The 20,968-nt window shown below is 35.3% G+C and overlaps 1 protein-coding gene across 8 annotated transcripts; it reads right to left on the bottom strand.

Moving 5' to 3' along the window:
* Positions 1-313: 313 nt before the first annotated feature.
* Positions 314-13,937, bottom strand: LOC107939954 (myosin-16). Of its 8 annotated transcripts, none has more exons than XM_041074965.1 (26): positions 13,574-13,937; positions 13,369-13,485; positions 13,105-13,248; positions 12,873-13,018; positions 12,635-12,791; positions 11,147-11,205; positions 10,547-10,706; positions 10,290-10,439; positions 10,047-10,197; positions 9,826-9,958; positions 9,630-9,731; positions 8,100-8,157; positions 7,919-8,020; positions 7,120-7,157; positions 6,831-6,957; positions 6,571-6,741; positions 6,268-6,399; positions 6,075-6,184; positions 5,889-5,949; positions 5,390-5,567; positions 4,978-5,180; positions 3,735-3,899; positions 2,559-2,768; positions 1,566-1,705; positions 850-1,048; positions 314-659 (listed from the first exon to the last, which is right to left on the bottom strand). In XM_041074965.1, the coding sequence occupies exons 1-26, from the start codon at positions 13,574-13,576 to the stop codon at positions 501-503; spliced, it is 3,375 nt and encodes a 1,124-aa protein (XP_040930899.1). In that variant the 5' UTR covers positions 13,577-13,937; the 3' UTR covers positions 314-500. The 8 variants fall into 8 exon arrangements, with proteins under 8 accessions (XP_040930899.1, XP_040930901.1, XP_040930900.1 ...); XM_041074967.1 differs by having other exon boundaries at positions 850-1,100; positions 13,574-13,936; XM_041074966.1 differs by having other exon boundaries at positions 6,298-6,399; positions 13,574-13,936.
* Between the last annotated feature and the right edge of the window lie 7,031 nt (positions 13,938-20,968).

Raw genomic sequence — 20,968 nt, 5'->3', positions numbered from 1 at the left:
AAGCTATAGGTCCCTTCTGATGCTTCTTTGGTTGTCAGTGTTTGCAGCCTCCTCCCTACTTTCTTAACAATGCCTTTTTCCACCTTTTTTGGTACAAAAGGAAGCTCCAGTCCAAAGAAGCGGAGAAGATTGTAGATGTTAAGATATGAACCACACAGAGATATTGGACGCAACTTCTTAAGGATGGCTACATGAACCAACTGACTAAGCTCTGGGGTCAACAATGCTTGCCTTCTTGATGAAGCACAACAAACATCTCAATCGTAATTGGTTCATTTTGTTTTTCGTTAACAAAAATATATAACACAGATAATGCAGAGAACCTCATTTTGAGACATTTTCAATATACTTGTTAGAGACGAGTCATGGCGACTGTTAGTGAAGATACAAATGAAACTAATGCATATCCACTTAGGGGACTAGCATTTTGAAAGGATTAGCTAACTATTTGACCTAAAGAACCCTAAGAATCTTACTCCTATATACAAATCTTGTATCTGTTACGTGTAAGAATGTGGTTTGTGTTTTGCATGCCTACACTGTGATTCTCTACTAAAATTGTGTTTATATCTGTCATCTACAGATAAGAAGAAGCAGAAGCACAAAGATCCATCAGAAGTAATCATCAAATGCCCCCTCCTTATCACTGTCCGCAGTACCTGCACAATACGGGTCTCCGAAACTAAGAAAAATGAAACAGTTGCTACCTACACATCCTCCCATCATCAAATATTAACTAAAAATCTGCTAAACCAGGCAATTTTTTTTGTCCCTAGAAGAGAGGTGTTACTCTAAAATGAAGCTAAGTCTGAGCCCAAATCGCATTTGCATCAAGAAATCAAGGCTAACCTGTAATTTCAGTGGCTGTAGCGTCTTTAACATGCACCTGGGGAGCTTTAGGACGGGGACAAGAGTTGTTGGCTGAATCATGACCTGAAGCTGGAAATGCAAAATCTGAGCCAGTTGATGAAGCATCAGAGTTGTCCGAATTATCAAAGTAGTCAACTCGAGCAATCGGTGGAGAGGCTGGTTTTGAACTTGATGGAGTCTGTAAAATTGTTTTAAGTTGTGAAAATTGCTCAGACATACTGAATAATAGCCTGAGACATTGAAAAACCAGAACTAGTGTAAGTAAACAAGGAAGCAAGAGCTTTATTGAATGTTAACTAGCATGGTTGTAACCATAAGGCAGTTATCAGAACAATCTTAGAGATATAATCAATGTAATGCAGCTCTACTCGGTAACTATCGTTGCCAATGATTTCTTTCCCTTGTATTTTTCATGTGATATCCCCATTTTCCTTGCAGTGTTGTTTCACCAAAAGCAAGTTGCACTGATCTTGAACAGAGTGTGATTTCATCAATGATCTCGAACCATAAAAAAATATTTCCGTAAAATTTAAAACTTTTTAATCATATATCATTGTATTTTCTTAGAGGATATGCTGTTTGCCCAATAAATATAAGGCTAGAACAATTTCCGAACAAAAAACATAGCAAGTTATCCAAAGCTAACATCAGTAAATTGTATGATACATTGTAAAGGGTGATAAAAAAAACACCACCTGTTCAAAGATTCTTGAAGCTGATGTACTTTCTTTTCAGTTTCTTCCAATTTCTTGCGTCTTTGCTCGCTTAATTCTTGGGCTTCAGCATGTTGCTTTTGATATTCATCAGCTCTTTTCTTTTCTCCTATCAAGAGGACCTGTAAGATAAAAAAGCACTCTTAGTGAAAACAACATTAAAAGGCTCAAAATTCAAAGCTTGTAAATAGTTATCTCAATTAAGATATGGTGAAGCATGCCAAGCCAAACAAGAAAACATAAAATGACAAAACTCTATCCTAATAACTTATGGTTTGTTTCCCATGGCTCAATGGCAATTTCAATGAACATCTGTGTGGCTAAAGCATGGTCTTCAGTTTTAAGAATTCGAACTGGAACTAATTGATGTAAAAAAAAGGAAATCTCAAATGAACACCTTTCATCCTTGTGCTTAGAAAATGGGACATGGGTGCCGCTAAGGTTTCCATCAGTAGCATGAGAAGCAACACTATCATAGCTTGGTAGCAGAGTTTTATAAGATGCAAAGTTGAAATTAATGTTAGATATTCAGAAGTTCTCGATTTTATTTCCACCAATCCAGATCCAGATGAAAATGAGCTCGAGAAGTTACAAAGATGGTTAAGTGCTCACTAGGTTCTAACCTGAAAGATAAAGGACCATCTATTCCTTTATTGATCATTCCAAATTCAAATTTTTTTAATAATAACTCAAAAGTATATGTGTCTATGTTACTTAACCTTTTTCTGATGCTTTGTTTAATTTCCTTATATCTGCACACCTTGCAGGGTTCTCTCACATCACAATTTTGAGATTAGGCTGCTTTACAGGTCAAGAGTAATTCACCATAACTTTGAGATAGCATGCAACGTTTTTTTAATGAAAATTTATTAGGCCACACAATTTTTATTCCTTTACATTTATCTGGAAACACAATTGAGAAGCATATGTGAAGAACAATGGATTAATCAAAGAACAGAGTTATCGTAGCAGTACCTTTAGCTGTTCAACTTCTGACGGAAGGTCCTCAGCTGTTAAAACATCTTGGATGGGGCTTGATATTTCTTTAACGATATGATACAGTTCATTTGATTCCTCTGTGACCTCTTGCTCTTTGTCAGGAGACACATCGGTTTTGTCAGGTTCGTTCTGCTCAAGTACAGCTACTGGAGGATCGGGTAGCTCTTCTTTCTCTTGTACTTTGACCTATACAAATAATAGTTCAGTTAGAGATCATGAATACTAAATGACACAAATTTAATCATGATAAATTTGTCAACCCTCGTAACAGCCAGCGTAATGTCTGCTAAGCATTTTCTTCTCATCATGCAATTCAAAGCAATGGAGGAAAACCCTCGTCAATTTCTTAACTTTCGAATTCTCAGACAGTGCAGAAATTCATAGTTTAAACTTTAAAGTGCCCTGCTTAAAAGTGTCTTCACTAAAAGATACCACACATGCAGATAATCGTTGTATATGCATACATAGATGAGTGCATATACATTTATGTTTGTATATATGATCTTTAATACAAATAATCTATAGTGCTCACCGCCTTTAACTGATATACAGGTTTATCTAGACAAAACCTTTCATTTGGACAGAAAAGGACATCAATGTTTATATCTTTCAACAGTTATTGACTCAAACTATTGAACTTTGGTTGCTTAGTTTCTAATTCTAGATCTATTTTTATTTTCCTAACTGCATTAGAAATAAGTCAGTAAAAAATTATTTCAAAATTAAGAAAAAAAAAAAAAGCCACCAAAATTTTAATTTTTATTGGTTATAAAGTTTCGTAGTTTCAGTCTCCTGTCTTCCTTGATCCTAATACCAACCTCTAATGGCATAAATTTAAAATTAACTTTTTTTCTTATTTGTGTTTTCAAGTAGTAATATTTTCAAAGATATCTATTTAAAATTCTAATACTTCTTCTCAGGAAGAAGAGCACAGAAAATCCAATGTAGATAAAATTTACTATGCATTTGTGCAAATCTAGATCTCCGGAGACAGTTTTGAAGACAATTATCCTGAGCTCCAATATATTACCTAAAACTAAATGAACTGCAAGTTTTTTTTTAGGGTCAAAGTATAGAGAACATCAACATTCACATTTAGCACACAGGACATGAAGGCTAGCAGGTATCTTCAGACATGTTTATGCATCTTACAGTTGGTTGCTTTTCTGGCTCTTTATCTTCGGGTTCCTTGACTTCTTTTCCACTGTCCTTTTCTTCTCTCCCAATGTCCTTTTCTTCTTTTCCAATGTCCTTTTCTTCTTTTCCAATGTCCTCTTCTTCTTTTCCACTGTCCTTTTCTTCTTCTTCTGTAGCAGCCTAAGAAAAATTGCAATGCACATTATTGCAAGCAAAGAAAGGAGATTACGACACTAAAGTAGTTAGAGGCTACTACTTCCACTCTTTGGTTAAGTATGATTCCATAATGGGTCTTATGAGAACAGCTGAAAAAGGAATTGCTCAACCCAGAATAATTCTTGATTTTACTGAATTATGTTAAGCACTTATATAGAAAAAGATCAGCAGAATGTCACTGACAGTGATATTGCATGTTTAAGTGCCTAATAGTGACAATTCTACATGGGGATATTGCATTAATATGTAGTGAACTCACAAGAATAGGGAAATAAGAAGAAACCAAGTTTCCCTCCTATATGTTCCTTTTGATATTTCCTAATGTACATACAACTATTTTGAAGTGCAACAAAGGTAATGAGCTAAAGAACCCAAAGCTCACCAACGATTTGGTGAGAAGTTACAGAAGTAGAGCTACTCAACTATTTTAACTTACAGCTTTTTATTACAGAAGAAAATAAATCAAACATATGAAAACAGTTAAAGACTTTGACCCAGCACATATCTAGGAGCAGTTTTTTTGTTTTTTAAGTTCGGAAAGGGAGGAGAACTCCTTTTTCAAAGGAAGGTGCTTTAGACTAACATTGAGCCACCTAGCACAAAGCTAACCAAGATGAGGGAGGGTGGAATTCTACTGGCCGAGGCTAATAAAGGAGATAGTTGACAGAAAGCATTTATACAGCATTTAGATATGACAACCGACAAGGAAAGAGAATAGAACATGAAAAAAGAAAGCAATAAATAAATTTCTCGAAAAGTTAAAAGCTTCGCTTGATGTTAAGGGTATAGGAAATGAGAGTTAGCCAGAACGCAGTTCAATAAGATCTGCAAATATTAAATGCTAATTACAAACTTAACAAAGAAAGTAAAACAATACCTACTGTAATATGCTTTGTGAAAGAACTGATACCTTTTTTTATCTTATAGGATGAAACAGCATTATGACATCACCAATAATGCCCACAGGGTTTTGTTTAAAATAATCAACTTGTAAACATGATAAGATAATTCTTTAGGCATTACAGAAAAGTTGGACGATAACCTGTATAGTTGCAGAACGGTTTTGCATCTTAGACCTGAATTCATTATGGGCAACTATAGCACGTATTCCTGTCTGTACGACAACTGCTGAAGCTATGATATTAGTGTACTTCCTACTAGCAGATTTTCTGCGGGCAGACTTCTGAATTTTGACAGCAGCTGCTGTTCTTTTCCTGAATTTAAGTGATTCACAAGCTAGTTGTCCTAGAAGATACAAAAATAAGATCAATGCAAAATATTATTACATGCAGTGATCATCCCTACAAGCCGACGACAACAAAATAAATTTAGAAAAAAAAATGAAAAGGACCTGGGTTAATTAGATATTTGATAGGAACCAAATTACTTTACATGATAAATCAGCTGAACGATACTTATTCTGAATATGACTTAATTTTAGCACATAGACTCACCCCTCAAAACAGTTTGTATACAAATAGAAGCCGTTTGGACACGAACATAGCGTTTTCGAGCTATACGGGATCTAACTTGCTTTTGAATAACCTTTGCTGACTCTCCAAGTAATTTTGCTTTGCGTCCATCTAACTCTGCCATCTGACCAGCTCTCAAAAAAATCTTAGTTTTCCCTATCTGCAAAACAACTCATGGCTCATAGAATACATCCTCTTGCAACAGAATCTCAATACACGAGCATCTATAACCACAAATATTTTCAAGAAGCAAAGGCTGAAGTTGCCTTCAAATACATTTTATGGCCATTCTAGAAGTGAGGTAAATACTGTAAAAAACTTAAACAATGATCATGATCTCAAGGCCCTCCAGCTATCAATTTCTCAAACATTGTGCCTAACCAGGTTTGATATATGTAACCTTTCACTTATTCATTTCTATCGATGTAATCTCAAATTCTGTTGTCAAAAAGAGAATGAAAAAGGAAAGTTCTTGAATTACCTGATAATTTGAAAGCCCCACTTTCTCCATAATTGATTTGCAAGCAACGTTTTCTTCAACACTAAATATGAATGCAATAACTTCATAAGCAGAACTTAACCAAACAGCATCTTTTAGATCCAAGAAAAAAATATGCATATGTTTTTCTTTTCACATTTCTGATCAGTTATGTAGAGGAATACTCACTTCTCTTTCAAAACTTCTGGTGCAAGAATAGAAAATCGCTCTAGAAATTCACTAAAGATTCTATTAGTAGGGTATCCCTCACACTTGACTCTGATTGCCTCTAGAACACCCTATACGACTAACAATTAGTTTAGAATGCACACAAGTTGACAAATAAATTGTGATATTGTGATGCAATACCAAGTATACTTACACCAGAACGTAGTTGCTGCAAGACACTTACATTCTCAAATATTTCAGGCCTTAAATCAGAGTTTGGTTTTATACATCTTATATAGTGGGGTTCGGTAGAATTTAGTATATCCATCAACTGTTGTAACTGTAACTGCAGCAATGAGACCAAAACATAAGATTTCACCTTTCACTGAGACATTGAAATCTTCAGAACACATGGCATGGCTCCACAAATCATTTATTTTTCAACACATTTAAGAATATATATGCATAAATATAAATCAATGACTAGTTTATGGAAATGCTAGCAAAATTAAGATACCTTGAAACGAGAACCAATAGATGAGAACTTGCCAGATTTAGGTGTCTCCGCATTAAGTGAAGGGAAAAGGCTTGCTATAAAGGAACATTTGGAAGTACTCAACAACTCCTGATGTTCAGGAACAATATAGTCTTTGTTTTTGTCTAAAAACTGATCACACTGATACTGGACCTGAAAATATTCATGGAATAATAGAGCTCATATGCAACGACTAACACTGTGAGACTCTTAACAGGTAAAAACGAGGACTCATGACTAACCTCTCCTGCATAATGGACAATGGTGAACTCTGTGCGAGCCAATTTTGGCTTTACAAAGCGTTTGTGATCCTTGAATGTCTGATAGAGCTTTTGGGCAAAGGTTTCATGGGTTGATTTCGGAAACATGCTGTATAACAAAAAATACCAACTATGTAAGGAGATAAAAAGGAAAACATTACACTTCATAAGCATCACATATGGACAGGATACTGAATTAGGAAATACATTAATTCAAATGCAGCATTGCTTCAATGTCACAGTAATTGTGAAAAAAAAAAATTTCTCATACCATGTTTCATCAAGAAGAGAAATGATCCCCCCTGGTTTCTGCAGAAGCATTAGAAATTAGAAATCTGTGAAAAGAAATTTGCTATTCAGCAGATCTTTTGCACATACTAAGAAAATATGGAACAGAAAAATATACCCCTATATTAACTCAAAACCAGGATACAGAAGGATATACATTACAAGTTGGCAAAAAAGACTAATGCGTATGTATAAAGCTGAAAGATGTCCACCACTTAAAGCATGCAATTACCTCTTTTTCTTTCATACTCATTCATGCTGATAATATTGCAATAATATTTTACCATTCATGCTGATAATATTGTGATTATATGTTTTTTTTTTTTTCTAATGTACACTTTGCATATGGAAGGTGGATAGAACAATGTGAAAATCATGAAGTTAAGACAAATGCACCATAAGTATACATGAACAGATTAGAGATCATGATATACATTAATCTGAACGAAACCATACACAATTTGACCATCAAAATCTAAAAATGCATATTACACTTTTAATCTTCTGGATAAAATAAGCAATGCTAGCCCTAGTATGAAGCGTTTCTCAACACATTCAGTTTATAACATTGATTAGTGTCATGTCCCAACAAGATCCTTTCACTTATGTGATGCCATCTATGTTTCATTCAAGGAGTTTTAGATACTTTTTCTTTAGGGTAAAATTACAGTAGGGAGACTACCAAAGATTAAGCGATAACTGGAAGGTGCAGGAAAAAGACAAAAGTAGATACACTTGTCAAATTCAAAGAGCTGTGCACAGTTAAAAGGACAGTATGCAACCTTTTCGATAAGATCCAAAACATCTTGATTATCAACAAAATCTATATAGCTCCAATCTATTTCCTCCTCTTGGTATACAGATTGCTCCATCTTGAACACGTGCTGATTGTATAACCATATCAGTACGTAGAATGGAAGATTGAACTAAAACTAAAGTTGTCACATGAGACTAACCTCATACCTGGTTGAAATGTTGTTGCAGCTTTTCATTGGTGAAGTTTATACAGAACTGTTCAAAACTGCACAGAATAATGCATAAAACCAAAATAATTAGCCCTAAATATTGTTAATTTCTGTTACTTTATAATTCATAAATTTCTCAAAATCACAACTAAGCCTTGGATTTCTTTAATATCTCAACGGTTCTTGTAACTTGTAAGTCTAAACAACTCAGACAATGAAATTGTCCATCCCCAAAAGATAAAAAAATAAATACAGAAGCACCAAAAATAATACTTGAAATAATTAAAAAATATGGTCCATTATGCCCCTTAGTCCACACTTGTCCATTGGTTAAAACTACAGAGACTGTTTAAAATATCACACTACAGGAAGGCAGTGAAGGAGCGATTATATGCAATCCATTGCAGTGTTATTAGGGTATACACCCAATCTCAGCTAGGCATTTTGCATTAGCTTCAAACAACAAAAGCTCCTCATACCCTTTTAACGAGGTGCATTTGACCACACATGGACCTAGGGCTGCTCTTCAATTTTTAATTTTTTTTATTAATGTATCTTTACTAGTAAAAAAGGGCTAATATCAGACTCTCCACTTCTTAATGTTTGAATTTTCAACAACATACATGGGGCCACAAGGAAATCATACATGTTGGCTAACAACAGAAAAAGGAAATCTGCATGTTTTATAGGATAAGCTAGACCACTCTTTTAAGTTTAAAACTGTCACTATATATCTTAAGTTTATTTTATATTTACACAATCACACATACAAAAACACATGCATGTTACTTCACTTGGAAAAACACATTTTTGCCTTGCGTCTCAGCAATACAAAGTTGTTTAATGCCTACAGTGTTTCCTGCACCCTTGACAACACAGATCCATTATTTTCAAAATATTAAGATGCTTGAAGAAACAACTCAGTATTAGAAGGTCTATGTCCAACTTCTTTCCCCGATCACAATTTCACATCAGAAAAAAGAATAAAGGAGTTTTCAAATGAATCCTTGATAGCCCATCTTATAACCATGCATTATTGGTAGATATATGTTAACCTTGGATGTTGAGAGGAAAGTAACTGGTTTAAAAATTAGCTACCTAATTCTAATGCAGAGTAGGGACCATCGTCTAGTAAGGCAGTAAATGCATTAGATCTGCAAGCATCCCAAAATAAAAATAATGCCAGTTTGTCTTTGAAAATGGCTACTCTAAGAAAATCTACTAGCTGCAATATATATTTCCAAGAAACCAACCTAGTACTTAGGATCCTGCCTTTTTGCAGGATCATAACTGGTTAATAACCCTTTATTGGACAATGGGGAGCATTACATTCATAATACAGGCATTAGAAGTTTAGAATTGCAAAAGCACATTTTTATGTCAAAAATGGTTGTTTCTGATACAGAGTAACTTAATATGGATAACGAATTGCAGCTACAGCTAAAGTGATAAAATATTATGCAACTTACAAGGTTTTTATTTTTCATGCCCAGACAAGAATACATACACTGGTGTCCTTGAGCATTACCTGCTAGTTTTAAAACTTTCAAAACCATATATGTCAAGGACTCCAATGAGACATTTTGAGTCAGGATCTTGCCCAATAGAGACATTAATTTTCTTAACCAACCTGGATGCAACACAAATGAGGCATTGATAAGAAACCCATCCAGTTTAAAATGAGTTATGGAACTGCATAAAAGCTTCAGAAGTTAGCATCTTACCAGTCAAACAAACGAGCATATATTGTCTTTGCTAAACCATCCCTGCTAATTGCTGCACCAAGTGGATCAAGGCTCCTTTTGATAACTTCTTCTGGAGTGACCATATTGCGCTTACACAGTGCAGTTTCCAATGCTTCAAGATCACACCTGTAATGAGGATCAGTGGATCTCCTAATGCAGAAAGACAGGATTGGAAAGGAAACAGCAAGCCAAGAGAGAACCTAGGATATAGCCATACATGAGTAGCTCTGCTGCCACTTGAAGATGGAATTTGGCTTTGTCATCCTCTAACACAGATGAATCTTCTCCCTCCAAAGCAAATGCAATATTGCCCAGATGAAGAATTGCAGCCACAATTCTGAAAATTGCATCCTGAAAAAGAGAAAGAGATATTATTCCCAATCTGGTTACATAAAGAAGACAGGCAAGCTAAATACATCAAAGCTACATAGCAGATGGGAGACCTGTTCCCCCACACTTATCCCAACAATATCCATAGCTTTCTTGGTGGCAAGATAATCATGGGAATCATCTACGCCAACCAGTTCATAACAACTAGATTGGTTAAGGTAATGAAACGACTTAGGATCTCCCAACTTATATTTCTCGATCTCCTGACAGGACTTAAAAAACTGGTCAGATGAAATGCTATGATAACGTTTCATGAAAATTTATTAAAAAGCTATGCAATCAACAATGTAGAATCAAGCTAAATATAAACCTTCGGTGGTGCTGCACAAAGAAGGTAAAAACAGTGGTAGTTCCGTTCAGGCTCTGAAATTTGGCAAACACGAGATTTTTCTAGGAGATAAGTTCTGATGGCAGCCCCTGATATTTGTCCACGTGCATCAAATTGAATCTCAACAAATTTTCCAAAACGACTGTGCCAATTCATGAAGAATGTCAGAATCTATGCAAATTACATGATGAACAAGTGATCATTGAAATTTGAAACTATAACACTTCAATCTTATCAGCAGAAAGAATTTTCGCTACAAGGAGAGAGAAGCTCAGAGTTTTTATTAGTTTGACTTTTTCAAAAGAAGTATCAGACTTGTTAAGAACTTCTAATGTAGTGATTTAAACAAAGATGACACTACGGAAGCAAATCCATTATTCAACAACCTTTTTACCTTTACAGCTTGAACTAGAAAAGCTAACAGAATATAAATTGAAAGGGGAGAAATGAATAATATACAAGTTGCATGAGAAGATGAAAATAAGAAGTTAGTCTTTGGCACAAACCAGTCAATAAAACTTCAAATTTTGGGTTCAATAACTAGCCAAATAATTGGAAAGTTTTCAAACACGAATATCTCACCTAGAGTTGTTATTCCTGACAGTTTTTGCATTTCCAAATGCTTCAAGAACAGGATTTGACTGCATCAAGACATTTAGTGCATAACATTCAGAAGTAGATAAAAATGCATACGAAAAAAAATGAGGAACTGGTACCTAGTAATAATTTCAAATTTTAACTACATGAAGGGAAAAGGAGATTTAGGCGCCATTGATTTGTCAAAAGAAAAACTAGAATGAAAAACTATTACACGTAAAGTTGAATTTCCTTGTACTTTTTGGGTGTCTGATTCTATTTGCAGGTAGTTTATTACAGATCCAGAATTCGTTAAACGTACATATAGATTTTCATGAAAGGTAAAATAGAGGCGAAGATATAACTAAAACAAATGCGAAAACAACAAAATGGTAACGAAATTATTACTTTTCAAGATCCATGCATTTAATCATCTGGTTTCAAGAAAGTGAACATATTACATACTGCCTCATCTGATTTGTATTCAATATTTTTGTTTGTCAACCATGTCATAGTGTGCTACATCTCCAGATCAACATTTGTGGAATCCAGTATGAAGGCAAAATTACATGAAAATCTGACTTTGTAGTCTGAACAAGTAAAATAACCATCTTACTGATTCGCATGCAGTTTTCAGAAATGGACCCAAAAGACAAAGAAAAATAGCTCCATCAACTATAATGAATAAACTGAATATAGAAACTCAAAAAAGCAACTGTTCAAGCCCTTTCTTTTTCTATCCTCTCTGAGCTTGTAAACTACTGCTAAAATGCCAACATCTGCTCCCTTACTGCACATTCTCTATCCTCTCTGACCTTGTTAGGCCCCTCTACTAAAGCGCAAGATTTCTCCCACAATACTAATTCTTCATTATATGCTAGTATCTTAAGGATAATACCTGGGTTAAAATTTTGAGGAAATATACCCTTTTTTCCATTTTTAGTCTTTATCCTAGAGATATTCTTTTATTCTAGTATTTCTAGATAAACTTAGAAGAGGAAATCAAAGGAAATTTAAAGGATATTATTTTTTGTGTACTATTCTCTTACGCATTTGACGATGTTAGAGGAATTGTCACACTGTTAAATAAGTAGATTATTTTTTCCACAATCCAATGAGTAGATCCCCTGTGTTTAAAAAGGCTGTAATAAGATTGTTGCGTCTTACAAATTAAAGCACAAAGCATGAAACACAAAATAGTTTTCTATATGTCTTAACACCAATACTTTTAGGCATAGCTAAATCTACTCTTGGATAACATCACTCCATAATATAGTCATTGCGCTCAACAACTATGACCACATTAACACCTCTTGTAGAACACGCTAGAGAACTATGATGTATTATTGCCTTAATTAATTACATAATGACAGCTCCAAAACTTTTTAGTCCTCATATTGTGTGCTTCAAGCATTTACTTGACTCTAAGCCAAAGATAAAGATTGAAATATTAGCTTACTTCAGTTCAGAATAGAGTTAGATCATCCAGCTTACTTCTAGAACTTTTCGTTCAACAGTCCGTGCTTCAGCAGCAGCATGGCCACCCAAATACGCAAGATAGCGCATAATCATTTTGGTGGTTTCAGTCTTACCTGCCCCACTTTCACCACTGACTAGTATAGAATTGGATTTGCCTTCGTTATTCATAGCCCTAGTTGAAAGTTTTACAATTCTTAGTCAACCCGCTCTATTATCTTTAAACAATACACAGATAAAACATAGACATAGTTACCTATATGCAACATCAGTAATCGCAAAAACATGAGGACTCCGATCCCCTAGTTGAGCCCCTTTATAGCTGTCCATCAATTTGGTATCATATAAATGTGAGATTGCTTGGAATGGATTGATGGCGATGAGAATGTTCCCACAGTAAGTCTGCCACGAGATCAGAAAAGGTATCACTAGCAGATTCATAGCAGCAACACTTAATGATTCAAAACCAAAAATGAGGTTGATCTTACATAAATCTCTTTGATTCCGTATCTGATGGCCAAATTGTGAAGCACAGCAGGCTCGTGCAAGTATGATAGCTTAGTCATATCATCAACACCCGTATCGGGTGCTTCCATATCCTTGGGATACAATTTAGATAACTTTGTAGTAACCTAACCAACATTATGATGAAAAAAATTGAAAATTGGGTTATTAAGATCCATTGCAATTAATAGTACTTAAAAAGCTGAACCAAAATGTAAAGCTTTTTAAGAAGCATAAATCTGCCTTACCTGGTTCCCATTAATAGTTTCAACCTCAGCTTCATTTCCATTAACACTAGTTACAACCCCATCAACCCAAGCCAATTCTTGGTCTTCAACCCATACATGGGAACCTGCAGTAATTTCCTGTGGTATCAACAGCATCAGTTTTTAGGGAGATCAAATTAGTAATCTTATTGTATGCTTTGAAGAAAATTACATGAACTCTACCTACCATTCCTTACGGTGAATGTAAAATTCCTTGGAGTTTGATTGAAATCAAATGAAACCCATCACTTTGGATAAGGGTTCTAACCCAAAAGCCGATGCAACAGGAATGTCACCGTTGATGGGTTTGAAGGAAGAAAGTAAAAGAAAAACAAGGCAGAAATAAAGATTTTCTTTTCTTTTTTTTTTCTTTCCCAGAGAAGGAAGAGCAAGTTGTTGGTTGGGTCGAGATTGGAATTGGGATTGGTTTGAGCAAAACGCGATAATCGGAGCACTCCATGGATTTCGCCATTTCTCTTGGAGCCTCGTGTGGTTCGTTTTTCCTTTTCCTTTTATACGTTTTCAACGGAGAAGGTGAGGGTGTCCCTTACAATCACACTCTGTTGGGGAAAATGGCTAAAATTTGATACAAGTTACTGTACTTTTCATAAATTTAGAATTAATTCTCTTAATTTTCAGATTTAAAAATAAAATTCAATTGTTAACCCCTTAATTTTTTTTTTGTATTTCAAATTTATGTCATTTTTTTAGTTATACGGTCAGCAAGTGAGTATTTTTTATTTTAAAATGTCACGGTAACAAATTTAACAATGAATTAAACTTAAATTTTAATATTTAAAAAATAAAAATATTAAATAATTAAAAGTAAAAGTAAAAGTAGGGTTAAATTTCAAATCTACAAACATTACATAATTTATAGATTATTTTAACCAAAAATATTTTATTAGTATCAGAGCTACGGTTTAGTCGATTCTAGGACTAACGTAGCGCGTGTGAGTCTAGCTATACATGCCATATTATATATTGAGATAATGTGATGACTTTTGACATTTGAAAATGTGTTTTCATATAGTAAATGGATCCCGACAGAGCTGTAGCTGATGATGTCGAGAGTGTAGCGCCTGCTCTCGCGCAAGGGACAACGCCGGCTGATTCTCGACCGATTTTGAGTAACCAGGATGGAGAGGCTAGACAAGCCTTTTACGAAATGATGAATAACTAGTTTACTCAGTATATCCGGACTAACCCGGCTGCACAACAACCTCCACCCCCAACTAATCCATCTTCGATGCCTGTTGTACCTCAAGTAAGTGATCCGCTGATATTATATAAACCACCTGTTGATAAAATCAGAAAGCACGGGGCCGAAGAGTTTAAAGCTACTGATGATGATGATGCTGAGTGAGCTGAGTTCTGGCTTGATAATACTATCCATGTGTTTGATGAGTTGTTTGTACCCCGGATGAATGTTTGAAATGTGCCATATCTTTGCTTCAAGACACAGTATATCACTGGTGGAATACACTAGTATCAGTAGTTTTGAAAGAGCGGGTGACCTGGGAATTCTTTCAGACTGAGTTCTATAAGAAATATATCAGCCAGTGATTTATTGATCAAAAGCGCAATGAATTTCTAGAGTTCAGACAGGGTCGCATGATAGTGACAGAGTATGAGTGGAAATTCTTGAGACTCAGTCGGTATGTCCAGGAGTGTGTTTCGACTGAAGCCATAATGTGTAAAAGATTTGAAGATGGACTGAATGAAGATATTAAACTGTTAGTTGGCATACTTGAAATAAAAGAGTTCGTAGTACTGGTTGAGCGAGCCTGCAAAGCTGAAGAGCTCGGGAAAGAAAAAAGAAAAGCTGACTTTGAAGCTAGAGATGCATGTAAAAGAATATCCGGTAAGTCATTCTAGTCAGCACCAAAGAAGTTCCGAGATGATTTCAGCCGTTCTAAAGCCACTTCGGGTTATTCTAGACGGGATCAGAGTAGACCACCTATGAGCTCAAGAGCTACATCAGTAGCTAGTATGGGTAATGTTTGACCAAATCAACCCGAGTGTAAACATTGCGACAAACGACATCCCGATAGTTGCAAATTGCATGATCGGGCTTGTTTTAAATGTGGATCAATGGATCATTATATTCGTGAATGCTCAGTGTTAGCTGAAGAAAATCCAATGCAGAATACGAGATCGGGTAATACTGCAGCTCGGGGTAGACCATCCAGAAATATGAGTAATGCGAGTGGCAGTCAAAGAGGGACTAAAGATACAGCAGTCAAATCTGAAGCTTGTACACCTTCCAGAGCCTATGCTATACGCGCACGAGAAGAGGTTTCATCCCCAAATGTCATTACTGGTACATTCACTCTGTATGATACTAATGTAATTGCATTGATTGATCCTGGTTCGACTTATTCTTATGTGTGTGAGACTTTAGTATTCAGTAACACTTTTCCTGTTGAGTGTATTAGTTTGTAATTAGAGTGTCAAACCTCTTGGGCTGGTATGTTATGGTTGATAGAGTGTGTAAGAATTGTCCTTTGATGATTTGGGATCTGTGTTTTCAAGCTGATTTGATGTTGTTACCATTTGATGAGTTCGACATAATTCTGGGTATGGACTAGTTGACTTTGCATGATGCTATTTTAAACTGTAAGAGAAAGACTATTGATTTACGGTGCCAGAATAATGAGATTATTCGGATTGAATCAAGTGATCTGAATGGGTTACCAACAGTGATTTCTTCGATATTAGCTCAAAAATATGTGAGAAAAGGCTACAAAGCTTACTTTGCATATGTGCTTGACAGTGAAATGGTCGAAAAAATATTGAATCAGAACTTGTTGTGTGCGAGTATCCGGATGTGTTTCCGGAAGAATTCTGAGGTTTTCCACCTATTCGGGAGGTAAAGTTTGGTATTGAGTTAATGCCTTGGACGACTTCGATATCCATAGCTCCGTACAGAATGACACCTACTGAATTAAAAAAATTGAAAGCTCAATTGCAAGAGTTGACAGATAGAGGTTTCGCGCGACCGAGTTTCTCTCCTTGGGGTGCACCAGTATTATTTGTGAAATAGAAAGACGGAACTATGAGAATATGCATCGATTATAGATAACTCAATAAGGTGACTATAAATAATAAATACCCATTGCCACGGATTGATGATTTGTTTGATCAACTGAAAGGGGGTACAGTGTTTTCGAAAATAGATTTGAGATCGGGTTACTATCAGTTGCGAGTAAAAGACTCCGATGTGCCAAAAACTGCTTTCCAGATGAGGTATGGACATTATGAGTTTTTGGTTATGCCTTGTGGACTTACTAATGCACCTGATGTTTCATGAATTTGATGAATCAAATCTTCAGACAATATCTGGACTGGTTTGTAATTATGTTCATAGATGACATTTTGATAAACTCCCGTGATGAAATCGAACATACCGAACATTTGAGACTGGTATTATAGACTTTATGAGATAAATAGTTGTATGCAAAGTTCAGTAAATGTGAGTTCTGGTTAAGCGAAGTCAGTTTTCTGATGTTGTATCAACATCAGGTATTCGGGTTGATCCGAGTAAAATTTTAACTATACTTGATTGGAAACCTCCGAGGAATGTTTCTGAAGTCCGAAGTTTTTTGGGACTTGCTAGTTATTATAGATGATTCGTGAAAGGTTTCTCTATGATTGGAACCCCGATGACAAAGCTACTGCGGAAAGATGTTAAGTTCGAGTGGTCAAAAAAGTGCCAAAAAAGCTTTGATTAGTTGAAAGCCCTTTTAACCGAAGCTCTAGTGCTAGTTCAGCTAGAATCGAGTAAAAAAATTGTTATCTATAGTGATGCATCTTTAAATTGTTTGGACTATGTTTTGATGCAGGAAGGAAGAGTTATAGCTTATGCCTCTAGACAGTTAAAGCCATATGAAAAGAACTACCCAACACACGACCTAGAATTGGCGGCTATTGTGTTTGCATTGAAGATCTAGCGTCACTATCTGTTCGGTGAGAAATGTTATGTTTATTCTGATTACAAAAGTCTAAAATACTTGATTTCTCAGAAATATTTGAATTTGAGACAGCGCCGGTGGTTAGTATTGCTAAAGACAATGAGTTTGTGATTGACTATCACCCGGGAAAGGCTAATGTTGTTGCTGATACTCTAAGTCAAAAATCATTGTTTGCTTTGCGTGCAATGAATACGCATATGGCTATGTCTGATGATGGTTCGATAATAGCTGAATTAAAGGCAAGATCGTTATTTGTTCAGCAAATTTATGATGCCCAGAAAGTTCATGGTTATTTGTTAGCAAAACGAGCTCAATGTGATTCAAATGTTGATTCAGAGTTTCGAGTTGATCCGGATAGTTGTTTGAGATTCAGAAACCGAATATGTGTATCGATAAATTTAAAATTGATTCAGATGATTTTGAATGAAGCTCACAGTAGTCAGTTATCTGTTCACCCAGGTAGTACGAAGATGTATAATGATCTGAAATAACATTACTGGTGGCACCATATGAAACGAGACATTTCTGACTTTGTTTCGAAATGCTTAGTCTGTCAGCAAGTAAAAGCCAAGCATCAGGTACCTTCTGAATTACTTCAGCCAATTATGATACCTGAGTGGAAGTGGGAAAGAGTCACAATGGATTTTGTATCTGGTTTATCATTGACACCGAGCAAGAAAGATGCAATCTGGGTTATTGTGGATAGATTGACTAAATCAGCTCATTTTATTCTGATACGTACAGACTACTCGCTTGATAAGCTAGCTGAATTGTATGTTTCTCAGATTGTGAGATTACACGGGGTACCTATTTCTATTGTTTCGGATAGAGATTCGAGGTTTACATCACGATTTTTGGAAAAGACTGCAAGATGCACTAGGTACAAAATTACATTTCAGCGCTGTTTTCCATCCGCAGACAGATGGTCAGTCTGAGTGTATCATTCAGATACTTGAGGATATGTTGAGATGTTGCATTCTCGAATTGAAGGTACATGGGAACGATACCTATCTCTGATTGAATTTGCGTATAATAATAGCTTTCAGTCGAGTATCAAAATGGCACCATATAAGGCTTTGTACGGACGCAAATGTCTAACACCATTGTATTGGACTAATCTTAGTGAAAATAAGATACACAGGGTCTTTTTGATCCAAGAAACTGAGTAGAAAGTGAAAGTGATCCGAAAATCTAAAAGCAGTATTAGATCGCCAGAAATCATATACGAACTTGAAACGAAAAGATATAGAGTTTCAGATCGGGGATAAAGTATTTCTGAAAATCTCACCGTGGAAGAAAATACTCAAATACGGATGTAAATGCAAATTGAGCCTAAGATTTATTAGGCCGTATGAGATTATTGAGCGTATCGGGTTGGTTGCTTACAGACTGTTGCTGCCATTGATGGTCGCTAAACTAACTAAAAATTCGACTAAGGCAAGCGCACCTATCGAACAGTAGTATAGTTATGGTGAGATCGAAAATATCGTATCCACAAGGACTAAAAGTACTAGTAATTACTATCATTTTATTATCTAGCCTACTAATTAAAGGAATGTTTTAACTAAGACTAATTATCTAATTTAACTAAGATCACGATAGAGATTAAAGCTGGAAAAATATTGTTTAGAAAATCGATAGAGAAGACAATACCCAAAGAAGAATCCACCTAGGCTTCACTTATCACTTCTGAATTAGACGATTTATTCACTTAACTTAATTCGTAGAAGTCCCTGACTTATGTTAATATCTCTCTCGAGACTAAGAACAACTAACTCTAGGTTGATTAATTGAAATCTCTTTCTAATTAAAACTCCTATTGTCGCATTAACTTGATCTATGGATTCCCTTATTAGATTTGACTCTAATCTGGCAGATTTATGTCGTCCTATCTCTAGGATTGCATGTAATTCCGCTTAATTATGGAAGATCTACTATTAAATAGGGACTTTTGCTCCACTGAATAAGCACATCAAAACCTGAATTAATATCCTGGAATATTAAAGCAAGGATTAAAACTCACAATTAAGAATAAGAACAAGTATTTATCATATAATTCAAATAGTAATAAGATCCGTCTTAGGTTTTATCTCCCTTAGGTATTCAGGGATTTTAGTTCATAATAATGGAAAACATCTCAAATTTAGATAAATAACAAAACATAAATAAACCCAAAAAACTTCTAAGGAAATTGAATGGAGATCTTCAGTCTTAAAGTAGATCCTGCTTCCGAGCTGATTCCGATGGCTGTCCTTGAGTATTTCCTGCCTTCTACTCTGCGTCTCTCTTTAATCCACTTCTAGGGTGTTTATATGACTTTGGAATGCCTCCAAACCCTCAAAATTATCCTTTTTCGAGTAAAATTAGACTTGAGCTCAATAGGGACACGGGCGTGGCTCAGGCCATGTGCAATTCTGACTTGGTTTAATGTCGACAAGGCCATGACACACGGGCGTGTGGCCTACACGTGTGTCACACACGGGCGTGTGGATTACCTATGTGGAAGTACCTAGGCCGTGTGAAACACTGAATTAGGCCCAATTTGTCTGTTTTTGGCCCGTTTCTTGCTCTTTTTGCTATCCTAAGCTCTCCTGAGTATAAAACAGGAAATTAAAGGATTAGGAGCATCAAATTCATCAAATCTTATGATAATTCATCCAAAAATATGCCAAACATGGGATAAAAATATGTATATATTATGGTTTATCAAATATACCCACACCTAAGCATTTGCTTGTCCTCAAGCAAAATCCTCAACTCTCAATTAAAATAAATTCTTCTTAACCTATAATTGTCATCATTACTATATCTAGGTAAACCACAAGTGATCATATATTGAGAATTCAACTAAAATAACATCAAAGTTTCAAACAATCCAAGTTGAGAATTTTAGTCATAAAATCATAGGTATCCCCATTTATCTAAGTAATCACCTTTAATTCCAAATTGACAAGAGTTGACATCCTCACTAAAGATTCACTCAAATTACTTGAAGTGTTTTAAGGTTCAATAATTAATCACTTAATAGTCAAACATGAAAAGTTATTACCATAGGCTTGTATGAAAATCAAATCTCCACCACTATAAATGAGATGATACACAAATCAAAAGGTCTTTAATAGGGTTGTAGTGGGGCTTGGGTTAAAGGTATGGATCAAGGCTGAAAAAGAGGGTTAGAATCGAGATTAATTTAATAAATTACCTAATTTATAATAATAAAGCTAATTACTGAATTACAAATAATTGCCAGAATTAGGACTATCCAAAACTAATGAAATGAACTTTCTTTTCTCGAAATAATAATTTAAACTTGTCCAAGCTCTTTATAACAATGTGTAATGAATATACGTTTTTTTTCAAAGCAAAAGTACAAGTATGGAAAGTACATAATAAAAAATAATTCAGCAACTGGAATGAATGAACATTAGTTAGGTAACTAATCAAATCAAATCTCGATAAAAAGGAGTTAATGAAAAGGGAGAAATTCTTAATGAATCAAAAAGGGTTAAGTTGTGGGTTAACATTAAGGGGGAAATCAAGAAACAATGGTTAAGGCTCAAAAGGCTTTACTAAGGGTCAATTATGTGGGTAGGCTTTTTATAGGGTAA

The sequence above is a fragment of the Gossypium hirsutum genome, chromosome A08, assembly GCF_007990345.1.
Source record: "Gossypium hirsutum isolate 1008001.06 chromosome A08, Gossypium_hirsutum_v2.1, whole genome shotgun sequence".
In the NCBI taxonomy this organism is placed as follows: domain Eukaryota; kingdom Viridiplantae; phylum Streptophyta; class Magnoliopsida; order Malvales; family Malvaceae; genus Gossypium; species Gossypium hirsutum.
This window is presented reverse-complemented; position numbering and strand designations above follow the sequence as displayed.